The following is a 17116-nucleotide window of genomic DNA, read 5'->3' as shown; positions in this document are numbered from 1 at the left end:
CACTAGTTTCATCTACTATTACTCTCAGGTGATTCAACATTAAGCAGTAGTTACTTGGCATAGCAGGGCATAACATGTTTTCTACATAAAGGAGACGTAGTTGTATGGAAAGATTGACATATGTGCTATATTGTGGGGTCTCTAGGTGTGCCGTCGCTTTAAGGTTTGAACGTGTGTATATTTAAACTTTATCAGTAGCTGACAAGATCTTGAGTCCACTAGAATTAACCATGCATAACAATTGGAGTAGTGTGAAAATTCTCGGCATACATACAGACTAGTGGTCCTAGCGTATAATATCTCATAGGTTATGGTTAAGACTATACTTGAGAAGCAGAACATTTACACTTTTAAACATTTAAGACATGAAATTAGAGGAGAGATTTAAAGAGGGTTATGTGTCGGCAAACCAGTCTCATTCAGCCCATGCCCATTCGGGGTAAGCAGACCTCAAAGGCAGGCAGAGTGGGTCAAGGCATCGCCGTGGGCTCAGACTGTGTGGGCAGGCGGGTTCACCAGCGCCTCTGTGCTTGGTTTCGGTTCCATCGGTGGACAGTGGGGTAAACTTCTGCACATTGGTCCGGCCAGCAGCTGTGGGCCGCGTTGGGCTCTGGATCTTGGGTCCGGTGAGGTAAGTGCATGTGGGATTTGTGTGGCACTCCTGTCCCTGCTTGTGTGGGATCGGGTGTTTGTACCTGCCCGTCCGTAAGTCGTGTCCCGCCTTTCTAGTTGATTGTAATCACACCGCTGGGTGGTTGCTCTTGGGGCCCTCGGCAGTGCGTAGTAATGGCGGCGCCTGGTTGCCAGGCGCATCCACAGGGCCACTGCTTTCATTGCTTAGTAGTATGTCGCTCCACGGTTGTGGAGTATTGCCCAGAAGTTTTTATACAGCCGGTCGAACGCCTCCATGGGCTGTGTCGGTCGCTTGGTGTATGTGCCTCTTGGTTGGGGCCTGTGTTGGGCCGCCATCTTGGCTGTGCCTCGTCTGCTTTGTGTCTTTGTAGGCCGCGTGGCCAGACGGTCCGTCCGTGGTTTTGCTTGTGTGGTTAGGGAGGACCGGGATGACCCCCTCCGGTCCAAGGGGGAGAGGGGGGCGGGGGAGTAAAATGTTTTCCGTGTCGTACCGGAGTTCTGGGATCGGGGAGAGCGGCCGTCTCACCCTGTCTCCAGCTCCTGTAGGCCGCGTTTGGCGTTCCCGACGGGCTTCGGTGTTGCGTCTTGTTTCTGTGGTGCACTCCCAGCATGGGTAGTGCACCCTGATGTGTTTGTAGACTTTGTAGCTGCTGTTTTGTCATCGAGTTTTGCCCATCTGGCGGGAGCCCATGCGACTCGCGTCCACTCAGTTTGGCGGTCAGGCTCCGCCCCCAAGATAAAATATCTTTTACCGTATTTAGCCAAATGCCATTAGCTCTGGCAACCGCTGCTTCTGCCAGTAAAGCCCTGCATTGAAAACCGTCCGTCTGGAAAGCTTGCCTACAAGAGGTTTCGGCTCTTTTATCCATTGGATTCTTTAAAGCTAAAGTTTCCCCTATAGGGATAGTGGTCTTTTTAGCAATCTGCGCCACCTGAACATCTACTTTTGGGAGATCTTCCCAGATAACTTCGCCAGCCAGTCTGAAGATATCCTTAAAGTGTCTGGATATAAAGGCACGTTTCTTAGGGTTTCTCCATTTCCTGAATATTAGATCAACCAGGTTTTGTTGAACAGGAAGCATTTGCCAGAACCATTCTTGGCATAAGAGAAACTAACCTCCACTTGCTCCGTAATACCATTTGAGGAGCATGGTCTCTCAGCATACCGCCCGGGCAGCTCTCGGACTTGGTCCCCCAGACAGACAGCCCGTGTGTCTCACCCTGTGGATGTCCTGTCCTTCCCTATCGGAACGAGAAAGGAAACTGGGGTCGGTTTTGTGGAACGGCATTTTATAGGGCAAGGGGGAGGGTCTTTCGATCTTAAATTACTTGTTAGATGTCTTGTCCACAGGGAGGAGCAAAACCCAGTAGTTACTGCCACCATATGACAGAAAAAAACTGGTTTGTTTTTCGAGCACTATAGGATCCCTTTAAATTAGACACATACCACTATTTTGACATGATTCTTAGTGTGGTTTCCAGTGATGCTATCTGATAAAGTGACACAACGTCACCAAATTGACGAGTGTCAAACACAGTGTCTCTGACATCAGTGTGCAGCTATGCACAAGCGCCTGGAAGTACAGCGCTGTGGAGAGAAGACAACTTTACCAGTGACCCTCAAGGAAACTGGTCTTTAAAATCCCAACCCTAATGTCCCAAATCTACAATCTTTTTTCTAACATTTACACTATCCTTAGCCATTACTCTAAGAATTTATAAGAGATACAGTGAGGGGAAAAGGTTTTTGATCTCCTGCTGATTTTGAACGTTTGCCCACTGACAAAGAAATTATCAGTCTATACTTTTAATTGTAGGTGTATTTTAACAGTGAGAGACAGAACAACAGCAAACAAAAAAAAGAAAAATGCACGTCAAAAATTGTAAATTGATTTGCATTTCAATGAGTGAAATAAGTATTTGACCCCTTCGACTTAGTGCTTTGTGGCAAAACCCTTGTTGGTAATCACAGAGATCAGATGTTTCTGGTAGCTGGCCACCAGGTTTGCACACATCTCATGAGGGATTTTGTCCCACTGCTCTTTGTACATCATCTCCAAATCATTAAGGTTTTGAGGCTATTTGGCAACTCGAACCTTCAGCTCCCTCCACAGATTTTCTATAGGATTAAGGTATGGAGACTGGCTAGGCCACTCCAGAAGCTTAATGTGCTTCTTCTTGACACACTCCTTTGTTGCCTTGGCTGTGTCTTTTGGGTAATCGTCATGCTGGAATACCCATCCACGACCAACGGTTACCGTGGCAACGCTCCGCGCGGCATGCAGACCGCGAGACTTGCACTGGGAGCTGCAGGAAAGGTAAGTAAACGCTTCCTGCCGGCCCCCCCACTGCACAGCCCATGCCACTGAACCACCAGGGATTAAGATAGCCCCCCCCTCCCTGACCAGGTAACAAGCAGGGAGGGGACTTAAATAAAAAAAATTATATATAAAATATATAAATTAAAAATGCCCTCCCCCCACCCAGTTCTCACACACACTCTGCCTTATATACACACACAGAGTGTGTGTGTGTGTATAATGCAGATTGTATGTTTGTATGAGTGTGTGTGTATATAATTATAAAAATCACAGAATTTCATAGCCCCAAGTTTTACCCTCGACTTATCCATAAGGCATAGCATATTTCACAATTGTTGGTCACAAAACTTATACACAAGTAAACATGGTACCAAAATTAAAATTATAGACTGATCATTTGTCAGTGGGCAAACGTTCAAAATCAGCACGGGGTCAAATACTTTTGATACTCACAGACAACATGATAGACACCTGTTGCACATTATAATGATTTTTAAAAAAAAAAGGCATTGCTAATGGTAACACCGGTTACATATTTTGTTTGTTTTTTTTTAACAAAAGGATTAAAAATGTGTGTAGATAAACTTGGGAACATCACGAATTCTCAGCCAGCCACTAAAAAATATGATTTGGATCCTGAATCATATATTTTCCAGTACCCCCAGACCAGCACAAAATGTAAAAAAATTAAATAAAAAAACCACACCACCTTACCTTAATCTAAATGGCGATTGTTGTTCTTCAGAACTTGTAAACATTTTAATAGGCTGATTTCCATTTGCGTGCTCTATCCATGTAACATCTACCAGCTTTCTAGTGGAGAAAACACTTTCCAGATTTTCTGTGTTTGGACATTTTACAAAAGCCTGCTTTACCAATACAGAAAGAAACTTTTTCAATCTGCTAAGTACATTTAGTCGCCACTTCTGGGATGTAATTTTTCTGTTAGGATTAATTGATAAGGTCCATACTGATTGTTTGTCACCACCGACTTCTTTTGAGTTCTTCTGATGAGAAATAAGTTCCAAAAAATTGTTTAACAACATGTTGCTGCGGTCAATAAGCAAGTCTGCATACTCTTCTAAAAGGACATCCAATATCTTTAATGAGTCTTCTTGAATGCCAACTATAATATGAGTCATAGCACTGGATAGGTGGGCGCTAACAAGAGGGAAAAAAGGTGCAACTTTTTCCTGTGGAATCATGGGAGTCAAGCACTTAAGGACAGAAACTGCAGCCATTCTCACAGCTGGGTCTTTGTCTGTAAACACAGCAGCAACTTCAGCTATTATATTTGAAATATGCGTTTCAATTAATGAAGGGTGAGAAGACAGGAGTTCTCGGAGACCAACGAGAGCACTGTGTTTTACGCCAGTATTGTAATGGTGCATTTGAGAAAGAAGATCCTAGAGTGGAAGTTAGAAATAGATTAGAAAAATCAACGTTATAGCATACAGTAAGGATAAAAGGGAAATAGCATGCATAAACAAACAATTTGACACTTCAATACGTAACTCAAAATGTCCATTCTTACACTGGGCATGGATAAGTGGAAATAAGCATGTGCAAACTGTGGTTAATTTTATTATAAAACTGTGCTCAAATGTCTGAGCCCCAATATAAAATTTACATACAAGACTTGACTTTGATCATTTCAGAAAAAGGAAGCTTAAATAGACACTACTTATTATAAGGGACCCCTACTTTATTTTTAATGCATTATATTGATATTCTATAATAAAATAAAAAATAAAAAGGAAAAAACGTACATCTAAAAACTTTCATAAAAATATATTTATCTTCAAAAGATCTTCAAAAAGTCACTTTCTCACAACCATGACATTGTTATAAAGACGACAACACCCTAAAAACTTTGCTGCAATACCCACATATTTAAGCCCCACTGACCGACTGGAATGAAAAGCTACTGCTTTACGGCTTGGTGCAAACGCTTCCCGGTCAGGGGGGTCTGCCAGCAATAGCACTTGCCTGTGTTTTTAATGGTCATCTTTTCTTTTAACACATTTTTCTCTATAATGTATCAAGAAAGCTCAGGCCATTTGGAGGTTTCCTTTCTATTTAACAAACCTATGCCCAGCAAGGGTTCACTGGATATGTAGTTAACCCCTTAAGGACCGGACTGTCTTTGTGATCATGTACACTTGCGACCAGGCCTCTTTTTACACTTTTGTGGTGTTTGTGTTTAGCTGTAATTTTCCGCTCTCTCATTTACTGTTCCCATACAAATTATATATTGTTTTTTTCAGGCAAAAAGTGCTTTCTTTACATAACATTATTTATATAATCTCATGTAATTTAATTAAAAAAAAAAATATGAAAAATTGAAAAAAAAAAAAAATGACTTTTACTCATCTACAAAAGCAAATGAAAAAAAACTGCTAAATAGATTCAAAATTTTGTCCTGCGTTTAAAAATACAGTGTTTACATGCTTTTTTTTGTTGCAAGTTATAGGGCTATAAGTACAAGTAGGATAGTTTCAAAACATACATTTTTAAAATGTATCAATAGTGACATTGTAACACTATTATCTGTCATAAATCTCTTAATAACATCCCACATGTACATTTTTTTTTTTTTTTAAAGTAGACAACCCAGGGTATTCAATATGGGGTATGTCCAGTCTTTTTGTTAGTAGTCACTTAGTCACAAACACTGGCCAAAATTAGCATATTTGTTTGTGTGAAAAAAGTAAAAAACTAAATTGAACGCTAAATTTAGCCAGTGTTTGGGACTAAGTGGTTACTATAAAAGACTGGATATACTCCATTTGCAATACCTTGGGATGTCTTTTGCAAATGGTATGCCATCATGGGGGTAATTCTCATTCCTGGGATACCATACGCTCTCAAAGGCAACGTAACCAACCTGGCCATTTTCAATGTCAAAATATTTGACCCTGTAACTTTCAAAAACGCTATAAAATTTGTACATGGGGTACTGTTAAACTCGGGAGAGACTTTGCTGAACACAAATATTAGTGTTTCAAAACAGGAAAACGTATCACAACAATATCATCAGTAAAAGTGCAGTTTGTGTGTGGAAAAATGCAAAAAAAAGTCACTTTCACTGATAATATCGCTGTAACAGGTTTTACTGTTTGGAATCACTAATATTTGTGTTCAGCGAAGTCTCCCGAGTAAAACAGTACCCCCCATGTACAGGTTTTAGGGTGCCATAGAAAGTTACAGGGTACAATACAGTGCTAGCAAATTAAATTCTCTGGAATTTCGGCCTGGGTTGGCAGGCAGGTCCCTCAAATTGCAATTAATAAAATTACTTAATTATGTAAAAATATTAAATATGCACGTAGAATTTAATGCACGTAGAATTAAATATGCACGTAGAATTTAAATATATATGCATATTTATATATTTGAAGTCTACGTGTATATTTATATAATTATTTTTGTAATTTTGTATATTTCGGATTATTTTTATATATATATATATATATATATATATATATATATATATATATATATATATATATATATACACACACAGATATATATACACAATTTCATTCTAAGTGTATTTTGATATAAATATATATTAATATTAGGGATCGACCGATATTGATTTTTTTAGAGCCGATACCGATACCGATATCCTGTGAACTTTCAGGCCGATAGCCGATATAATTTGCCGATATTCTGTACATTTACCATTTTGGAAAATAAACTATTTCTAAAGGTAAATGCACAAAATATACATGCCACGTGTAGTGGATGCAGTGTGTTTAGACAGGGGAGCTATGTATGTGTGTGTAGTGGATGCAGTGTTTGTGCAGTGTGTGTGTAGTGGATGCAGTGTGTGTGTAGTGGATGCAGTGTGTGTTTGTATAGGGTGTGTGTATATAATGCATTGTGTTTGTATAGGGTGTGTGTATATAATGCAGTGTGTGTTTGTATAGTGTGTGTGTGTATATAATGCAGTGTGTGTTTGTATAGTGTGTGTGTGTGTGTATATAATGCAGTGTGTGTTTGTATAGTGTGTGTGCGTGTATATAATGCAGTGTGTGTGTATATAATGCAGTGTGTGTGTGTGTGTGTGTATATAATGCAGTGTGTGTTTGTATAGTGTGTGTGTGTATATAATTCAGTGTGTTTGTATAGTGTGTGTGTGTATATAATGCAGTGTGTGTTTGTGTAGTGTGCATTATATATACACACACACTATACAAACACACTGCATTATATACACACACTATACAAACACACTGAATTATATACACAGTGTGTTTGTGTAGTGTATGTGTATAATAATAGTGTGTGTGTGAGGGGGCATTTTTTATTAAAAATTTTTTTTTAATTTTTATATTAAATTATTATTTTTTTTTTTATATATTTAATTATTATTTATTTTTTGTTGTCCCCCCTCCCTGCTTGTTGCCTTGCCAGGGAGGGGGGATATGTTAATCCCTGGTGGTCCAGTGGCATTGGCTTAGCTGGGGGAGGGGAGGGGAGGGAAGTGGGGTGGGCAGCAAGCGTTTACTCACCTCCCAGCAGCTCCTCCAGCTCCCCAGTGTAAATCTCGCGAGACCCGCGGCCGTCAGAGCTGGCCGCGGGTCTCGCGAGATTTACACTGGGGAGCTGGAGGAGCTGCTGGGAGGTGAGTAAACGCTTGCTGCCCGCTCTTCCCAGGACCGCCGGGCTTGTAATGAGTCTGGCGGTCCTGGGAGGTATTATCGGCAATATCGGTATCCCTATTGGCCGATACCGATATTGCCGAAAATCCCGAATATCGGCCGATTATATCGGTAAAACCGATAATCGGTCGATCCCTAATTAATATCAAAATACACAGTTAGAATAAAATTTCATATAGATATGTAATTTTTTTTTTAAAATATTATTTTTATTTAATTTACTTATTTGTATTTTATAATTATATATATATACACACACACACACACACACACGTGTGTAATTTAATTATAAGTGTATTTTTATATATATATATTTTTTTTTTTAAATAATTTTTATTGTCGTTATAATTAGTTTCTTTCTTTACATACAAAAACAAGAACATTCATTGTGCTTGATTACATAAAACTTAGTCTTCGAGGTTTAGTCACAAAAAGTACAATAAATACATATACATACATTACATCAACTTGCATGCCGAAAAGAGAGCAGGGGAGATCTGCTGGTTCATCACATAGTCTCAGAGTCACACCAGGGTCCTTTGCCGGTTATCAACCCCTATGTTCAGCAAGTGTGACCTGGGTATCACTCAGGACAAACCTAATTACCGCTATCATTTTGTAGTTTTTCTATCCAAAAAGTGCTATAATCTTTGGCTTTCAAGTCTTTGCCATGAAACTTATCTAGTTGGGATTCCATCCCCAGTTGGAACTTTACTTGAGACAGAAAAGGGAAGTGAGTTTTTCCAATTCCTAGCTATTATAATTTTTACAGCTATCATAAAATGAATGTAGACAGTAGAATCTTTCTGAGATAGAGAATCAATATTTAAATGTAGAATAGCATTTTCTGGACATTTGGGTATAGGCTTAAAAATCAATTTTTCAATAATAACAAAAGTTTCCTGCCAAAAGTTTCTTACATTCTCACAGTCCCACCAAATATGTATGTAAGAGCCCACTTGTCGGTTACATCTCCAACATAAGGGTGAAGTCGAGCTATACATATTAGCTAATCTGGTGGGGACAAAATACCATCTGTTTATTACTTTATATAATGTTTCCAGTAAATTCAAGCAATGAATATTTTTGGCTGTTTTAGATATAATCGTACACCAATCTTCCCTTTTAATTCTTATTTTTAGTTCTTTCTCCCATTTTTGCACTGAGGTAATAACAGGAGGTGCATCAAGTTTTAGAATAGCTTTCATTGCTAAAGCAGAGACTCTATTAACTCTTTTGTTGTTTAAAAATAGACATATCATCTTAGCCCCAGCTTGCAAATTATGGTCAATTCTTTGACTTAAAAAATGTTTTAATCTCAAGTATGTAAATAGTTCTTTATTAGGCAGCTTGAATTCCTGCTTCAATTGTGGGAAAGGTTTAATTTTATCATTTACAAACAACTGATCTGTCTGGACAATACCACTCATAACCCAGCACTTTAAATTCAGATCTGTTACATAATATGGAATTAATTAAATTTTAAGAGTTATGGGAATTTTGATTTCCAAATTGCATTTCCTTTTTATAATATGCCAAATTTCTAATATTGAGTCTATACATGTATTTAATGTTCTTATAGATCGAACTTTGGGATCAACAGAGCTATACCATAACAATTTAGATCATGGACTTGGCAGATCTCTCTTTCTAGAATATACCAACCCTCATTCTTAACACTTTCCAGCTGGGTTCGATATACATGAAAAAACCCGTTTGCCAGATATATATCATTAATGGTTGGGAAGCCCAGGCCTCCTTCTTTGATTTTTTGTGCCAGGAGTAACTTGTTTAGTCTGGGTCTCTTATTTTTCCATATAAAATTGGTGACCGAATTCTGAACCAGATCAAGCCATGGTCTAGGTATCTTTATGGGAAGCATTCGAAACATATATGCCCATTTAGGGAAAGATATGCCTTTATTAAGTTCATTCTACCCCACCAAGAAATTTCTATTTTTGTCCATCTATTTAGGGCTTTAGTCATATCTCTAAAATTACTCAAGAAATTAATCTGCATTAAATCTATAAGATCTCTTGTCAAAAGTATCCCTAAATATGGGATATTATTTTTAGCCCATTTGAAGTTGTATGAATCTTGTAGGTGGTTCCTGGTGGCTATATTTAAATTAATATCTAATATAATAGTTTTGTCTTCGTTTAGTTTATAATTTGAAATTTCGCTATAATCCTTTACTATCTCCATAAAGGTCCTGATAGAATTAATAGGGTCGGTCAAGGTCAAAATTAGGTCATCCGCATAGAGTTTCAGTTTCCATTCTCTTTGTTTTATAGTTATCCCACTTATATGTTTATTAGATCTTATTTTATTGGCCAAAATTTCCATAGTGATTATATAAAGAATGGGGGATAGTGGGCAGCCTTGTCTCGTTCCATTATATAAATTGAACCAGTCCGCGCAGATATTAGAGCCCACTGTCCTCGCAGAAGGACCACTATATAGGGACATTATGGCTCGGTGTATCCAACCTTGGATTCCAAATTTTTCCAAGGCTTTACTCATAAAAACCCATTCCACTCTATCAAACGCTTTCTCAGCGTCCACCGTTATTATAGCAAGATTTTTGCCTGTTCTATTAGCCAGGTCTATAATGTCAATAATACATCTTGTGTTATCAGAAGAGACTCTATTTGGTACAAAGCCTATTTGATCTGGATCTATTATATCAGGTAGTATGGTTTTCCTCCTATTTGCTAATATTGTGGCAAAGATCTTAACGTCAGTATTTATGAGGGAAATAGGTCTGTAGTTGTCCAGAGTTGGATCTTTATTCTGCTTCAATATTGGTGTTATATTAGCTCTTAGCATTTCTTTGGGGAATTGCCCTGTTTCTACTATATTGTTAAATAAAAATGCTAATGGTTGTTTGAGAAGATCACAAAAGGACTTCTAGAATATATTTGAGAATCCATCGGGACCTGGGGTTTTATTGTTCATCAATTTTCTAATGGCCTCCTCAACCTCTTGGGTCGTAATCTGAACGTTAAGAGATGTTCTTTGAGGATCTGATATTATTGGAAGATCCATGTCCTCTAAGTATTTGTCTATGTCTTTTTCTTTTGTTGAGAGAGAATATAAGTTACTATAATATGTGTTAAAGCATTGCCCTATGGACGTAGGGGTAATATGAATCTTATCGTTCAAATTTATCTTAGTTATTTTACTTGATACCCTTTTGTCTCTAAGTTTCTTAGTTAATAGTTTATCGGCTCTATTCCCTGTGCTATATTCTTTAAGCTTTAGCTTTGCCAGGATTTTTGCATTCTTTTCTATATTAATTTGATTGATTTGGTCTTTAATCACCTTGATCCCCTCTGATTTAAGTCTAGAGGGATTCGTCTTGTTTTTTTTCACTTGTTCAGCCAAATTATTGTAGAGAGGAATTAAGTCCATACTTTTGTTTCTATTTAAATGTGCTTCTAAACTTATTACATTACCCCTCATTGTAGCTTTAAAAGAGCACCAGTTGTTAGCGTGTGAGGTTTCATTAGGCCTATTAGTTTCAAAAAAGCATTCCATCTGTGTTCTAAGCAAGTCTAGATTTAATTTGTTATAAAGTAAATGATCTTTTAATCTCCATGTAGCTTTATTGGTTTTATTCCACTGGTCTCTCATTGTCCAGATATCAATGCTGTGATCGGACCAGGTATTATCCCTAATTTCAATCTTCTCTAGATTTTCTAAGGCTATTGCATTACCCCATACCATATCGATCCGCGAATATGAATAGTGTACTCTAGAAAAAAAAAGTATAATCTTGTCTCTCTGGAAAAGTAGATCTCCATAGATCAAAATAATCAAATTCATTCATTACTTTATTTAATGTACATATTAATATAAAAATACACTTGGTATGAGATATATATATATACACACACACACACAATAATTTTTATTAACATGTACCTTTATTTATTTATTTTTAATGATTTTACACTAGCAGGGAGACTGCCTGTCAGCACAGACAGTCCCCCTGCAGGCAGACAGATGGACACCTATTGTGGCCATGTGGTCGCTCTGTTGAGCGATCACATGGCCACAGGGGTCCTAATCCGCCATGGGGAGACTGTCTGGGCCACGCTGGGTACACAAGAAACATACTTACCTGCCCCGCTGGTGACTGTGCAGACACTGCCTCAGTCAGACCCATCCCCGGTTACAAAGACAGCTATGCAGGAATTGCTGGCCGGGTTAGCTGGCTCAGGCATTGCCAGTAGGGGGACCAACTGTAATGACAGTTAGTCTCTCTCCCCCCCCCCCCCCCCCCCCCCCGCTGGCTGGAAATAAAATTAAATAAGTGTAAAATATATATATATATATATATATATACACACACACACACACACACAAATATATATATACACATATACATACACACACTGTCTAGGTGTATTTTACTATTAATATATAATTGTTATATTTATATATAATATAAAAAAAATATGTAAATACATAAAAAAATTAAATTAAAAAAATAATTACAAAAATATATATAGATGTGTGTTATTTTGTTCTAACTGTATTGTGATATTAATATATACAAATACACGTAAAACGAAATAATATATATATAGATATTTATATTTATTTGTGGTCGGTTAAGCCCTTAAGGACGCAGCTTCAGAAGCTGGACATACCCTTAAGGGCACTCAAGCTATTTTTGCATTTTCTGCTGTTTGTGTTCAACTGCAATTTGCATCGCTCTCATTTATTGAACCAACACATATTATATATCGTTTTTTTAAAGGACAAGATGGGCTTTACTTTGATGTGACTTATACATATATAAAATCTAATTTATTATTAAAAAACATAAAAGAAAAATATATATATAATTTTTCACAGTTTTGGCAATAATAGTGTGTGTATAATATGTCCAGCTTAGGAAAAGTAATTCAAAATAAATTCATTTAGGTGTCTTGTTTTTCAAAGTGCATAATATGTAAAGGATTTCAGCTTATTTTAAAAGTTACAGGTCACAAAATACAAGGAGTAATATAAAATTTAAATGAAAATCTTTTAGAAGTTGGTATGTTTGACTTGTAAGTTTGACAGCTGTCACAGAAAACAAAATTGCTACACAAAAGTATATATTTATATAAAGAAGACATCACAGGCTATTTATTTAAGGGTATTTTGACACTTTTTACATAGCCATTTTCCCACCAATCTCTGCTACATATAGCAGTAAAATTGTGTTTTTTCTGTTTTTTTTAAATACACACATATAACAAGGTTTTTTAAATGTGTATTTTGTAAAGCTGCTGTGTGCTATTCCTGGTCAAAATCCCATTTTGTGTTCAGCAACATCTGCTGAGAACAACAATACCCCCTTGTATGCCTTTGCCACTATTTTGGGAAGCTACAATGAAATATAAGAGGCCAGACTATTTCAGTTTCTACAGTTAGAAAATTCAAAGATGGATTTAATGGACCTATGTCTTATTTTGGGGCATTATAGTAGTTTGGTTGTTCAAATGACTGGTTGTTCACCATTTGTGAAAGTAGACACTCCAGTGTATCTCATATGGCATATATTGTGCCTTAACATGTCGCCATTTTTTTTGCCATTATATGTCAAAGCTTGTGGTAAAAAAATATTTTTCCCTTAAGCATTACATTTGTGCTGGGCATTTTGTATATTTGATATGTTCCACTATGATAAAACACCCCTTATTATGCTCAGCTAAGTCTTCTGAGTAAAACAATACCCCCAATGTATGTCTTTGACACTATTTGGTGACGTTACAGTGCCATAAAGGAGACCCGACCATTTCAGTTTTTAGAGTAGAATTTTGAGAGACAGATTTGCAGGGCTTATGTTTCAATTTGGGCCATTATAGCAGTTTGACTGTTTCAAAAAAAACGCAAAAAGGCCTACCATTTGTGAAAGTAGACACTCCAGTGTATCTCATAAGGCATATATTGTGCCTTAACATGTCGCCATTTTTTCGCCATTATATGTCAAAGTTTGTGGTAAACAAATATTTTTCGCATTTTTCCTTAAGCATTACATTTGTGCTGGGCATTTTGTATATTTGAGATGTTCCAATATATCAAACAACCTAAATTATGCTGAGCCATCTCCTATGAGTAAAACGATACCCCCAATGTATGCCTTTAGTCGTATTTCCTGACGCTACACTGCCATATAGGAGACCTGACCATTTCAGTTTTCACAGAATTTTATAGGTTTATGACTCATTTTGGGTTCTAATAGCAGGTTGCTTATTCAAACTTTCCCCACAAAGGCCTACCGTTTTTTTAAAGTAGACACCCCAGGGTATTTTTAAAAGGCCCATTTTGAACCTTAGGGTGGGATCATTTTTTCGCTAGTGAGTATCAAGTCTAGTAGTAGTAAGCATTTTCTCTGCCTTTTTGGCACACACTTTGAGATTTTAATGCATAGTTTACAATCCTTAGGTGTGCTACGGCAGTATAATGCTTCATATGTCACTCAGCTATGTCGTCTGAGTACAGCAATACCCCCGTGTGTACCTTTCTCAGGTATATGTGGATGTTGAAGGGGCAAATTTGAGTGGTATCCGAAAGCAGAAGTGACCTGTCTGAATATTTCTGCTGCTAGGCCCTGCCGATGGCTCCCCACTGTGGCACTCAGTGAGCAGCACCGAAATTAGCTGGAACTGAAATGTAAGAAAAGTACATTTCAGCTGAGGATTTGCCTTTTTGAAAAGGATGAATGCGTTATGAGTAGCCATTTGCATTAAATAAATGCCCACTTTCTTATACCAGGCCCTGGTCTTTCTCATGATCAGATATGGCTGCAGCAGTTGATCAGACAGGTCAACTCCCCCCATGTGTTTATTGTATTGCTTAATGCAGACAGGCAGCCGTCTTGTTTCCTGTCTGCCACAGATTGCGACCCTTCGTGTGTGTTACTGTGCATGGTAGTCAGTATGAACACCTCCTTTTTGTCTCTGTATTTCAGAGCCAGCAGTTCGTCCTGGCATAGAGCAGCAGTTTCCCCCTTTTTAATTTTTTTCTCTGCCAGAGCCTTGGGGAAGCCAGTGCGTGTCTTGCGGATAGTGCCGCAGACCACAGTCTCAAAACAATATAGCATTTTTTGAAGGGGTATGCTATTGTAGTAATTATCAAGGTAGAGGTGGTACCCCTTGTTCAGTAGCGGGTTAAATAGATCCCAAACTATTTTTCCTCTAGTCCCAACTACATCAGGGCAACCTGGGGGATCTCGGTGGCTATCTTCACCTTCATATACTCTGAAGGTATAAACATACCCACTGCTACTTTCACATAACTTGTATAGCTTGATGCCATACCGGGATCTTTTGGCTGGTATGTATTGCTTAAACCCCAGTCTACCCTTGTATTTCATTAGGGACTCGTCAATACATATATTCTTTTGGGGAGTATAAATTAGGCCACATTCTTTATTAAAATGGTTAATTAGGGGGCTATTTTATAGAGTTTGTCATACTGCGGATGATCTTTGGGGTGGCACTTCAAATTGTCATTGAAGTGCAGAAAGCGCAGTACTGATTCATATCTGAGAGAAAATGGGAGTATTGCATACTGCGTTTTTGGACCAGTACATTCGGATGCTGGGCTTTTTTATAATTCCCATCAGCATGGTTAGTGCCCAGAACTGTTTTAACTCTGGCACACTGGTGGGGTACCAGCTCCCTTTTGTGGCAAGGTGACTTGTTGCATTTTGTGCCAGATACTGCGCTGCATAAATATTTGTTTGTGTAACTATCTGCCCTAAAAAATCATCCCCAAGGAACAGCTCCATAAAATCCTGGGAGTTATAGCTGGTCACGTCTCCCTGAATACCAGGAGTCGCAGTGAACAGAGGGATGTCGGGGACAAAATTGTTAGGGGGCACCCAGATATCAGTGCCAGGAGCATCTTCACTCTCTTCATCTGTGTCTGGCACATAGTCACCCTCTACACTCTCTGAGGCAGTGTCGGCTGCCTCTGAGTCGGCTGCTAATATATTATATGCCTCCTCGGCACTAAACCTTCTAAGCATGGTGAAAGCTTAAAATTAACTAAATAACATTTTTTTGGTTTTGTTTTTTTTATACTTTTTTTAAACTCTTAAAAACTACTAAAAACCTAAAAAAAAAAAAATGAACCCCTGTGGGTAAAAACAGAAATCAGATCACCGCTAAACACAGTGCTTACACCTAGCAAAGCAGAAATGCTTTGATTTAAAATAAACTACTTTTTTTCCTCTTTTTTACTTTTTTTTTATGATTTTATAAAACTTTTACAAACTTTTAATAACTTTCTAAAACTTTTCAGCTTCGTAGCTACACTAATGCTAGATTCCCCAATTCCCCCTAGCTTCAATCCACCCCAGCTAACTAATTAACTGAAAAGAATAGTTAAAAAAATAAATTTAAATATATTTAACCCCTGAGGGTTAAAAAGAAAATAAAGTTAACCCCTGAGGGTTTAAAAAAAAAAAAACTCTGATCTCAATAAAGTACTGTGATCAGTATTGTGATCACTGCTGCCAGTGATCAAAGGGTTACACCCTTGTTAATTTTCACAGGGAAAGGAGGTAAAGGGTTTTTTTTAACTTTAAAACACTTTGTGTCTGTCAGGGACACAAAATTTCAACCGATCCGTCTCTCTCCACTTCTAAACACACACAGAGGTGGAGGGAGGAGGATCAGGAAATCCCAGCAGCACTGTGATCGCTGTGACTGGCTGTCACAGCAATCACATGTGCTGGGACAGCGCTATTGGCTGATGCTGGGCTTCCTCAAACGCCGAGGCACCCAGCAACAGCGTTAACCCCACGATCGTGGCGATCAGGCGTTAAATTTAGTAAATGACGAAAATTTTCCGTCAAGCGTCCTTAAGGGTAGTTCTGCCTTGACGGAAAATTTCCGTCCAGCGTCGTTAAGGGGTTAACATCGTATAGTGAAATACCTTGTGATTGGAATTAAGTCGGTGTGGTGTGCCGGAACCGACGTAGGGGGTAGGCCTGTAAAAGAGGGCAAAAGGAAATGCAAGGAAACACTTATTGCACTATAATTATCATATAAAATCCGTTTGCCTTACTTCTTATCCGTTAGGAATGTTCCTGTATAATGTAGCTGACTTCTAGTGACTCTAATTATGTGTACCGGCATACTGCTACTGGATGCCGTGCTTATTGAAAGGATGTGCTAAATAGGAGCCGGTGGTCCCAACTTACTCTAATTCCAGGAGAATGAATGTATAACCGTATTTAGAAGTAGTTAGGGAATGATTAGTATGTCAAGTGTCTTGATTGCCTGGTTTGAATGTTGGCGTGACCTTCTTAAATCTTCCTTGAGGAGACATGATTTGCCAGTCTGATTAGTTGTGATCGTGGAGTTGTAGGGTTCCGGAACCCTTGTACGGTTGCAGGCACATAGATTTAAGACCTGGTTGTGTGGTGCGGATGTTGTTTAGGGAGTCTGATACTGCCCAGAATTCCCATCTGTGGACATACGT

General features: G+C 38.2%; 1 protein-coding gene across 1 annotated transcript in view; it reads right to left on the bottom strand.

Annotated features, from left to right (window-relative positions):
- TEX10 (testis expressed 10) overlaps window positions 1–17116 on the bottom strand; it is a 101662-nt gene that overhangs the window by 78887 nt on the left and 5659 nt on the right. The window contains exon 2 of the mRNA XM_063452015.1: window positions 3669–4360. Coding sequence (XP_063308085.1) covers window positions 3669–4360 — 692 coding nt within the window. The remainder of the gene's footprint in view (window positions 1–3668; window positions 4361–17116) is intronic.

Source organism: Pelobates fuscus, chromosome 4, assembly GCF_036172605.1.
Source record: "Pelobates fuscus isolate aPelFus1 chromosome 4, aPelFus1.pri, whole genome shotgun sequence".
Lineage (NCBI taxonomy): Eukaryota > Metazoa > Chordata > Amphibia > Anura > Pelobatidae > Pelobates > Pelobates fuscus.
Note: the sequence above shows the minus strand (reverse complement) of the source record. Positions and strands in the feature narration are given on the sequence as shown.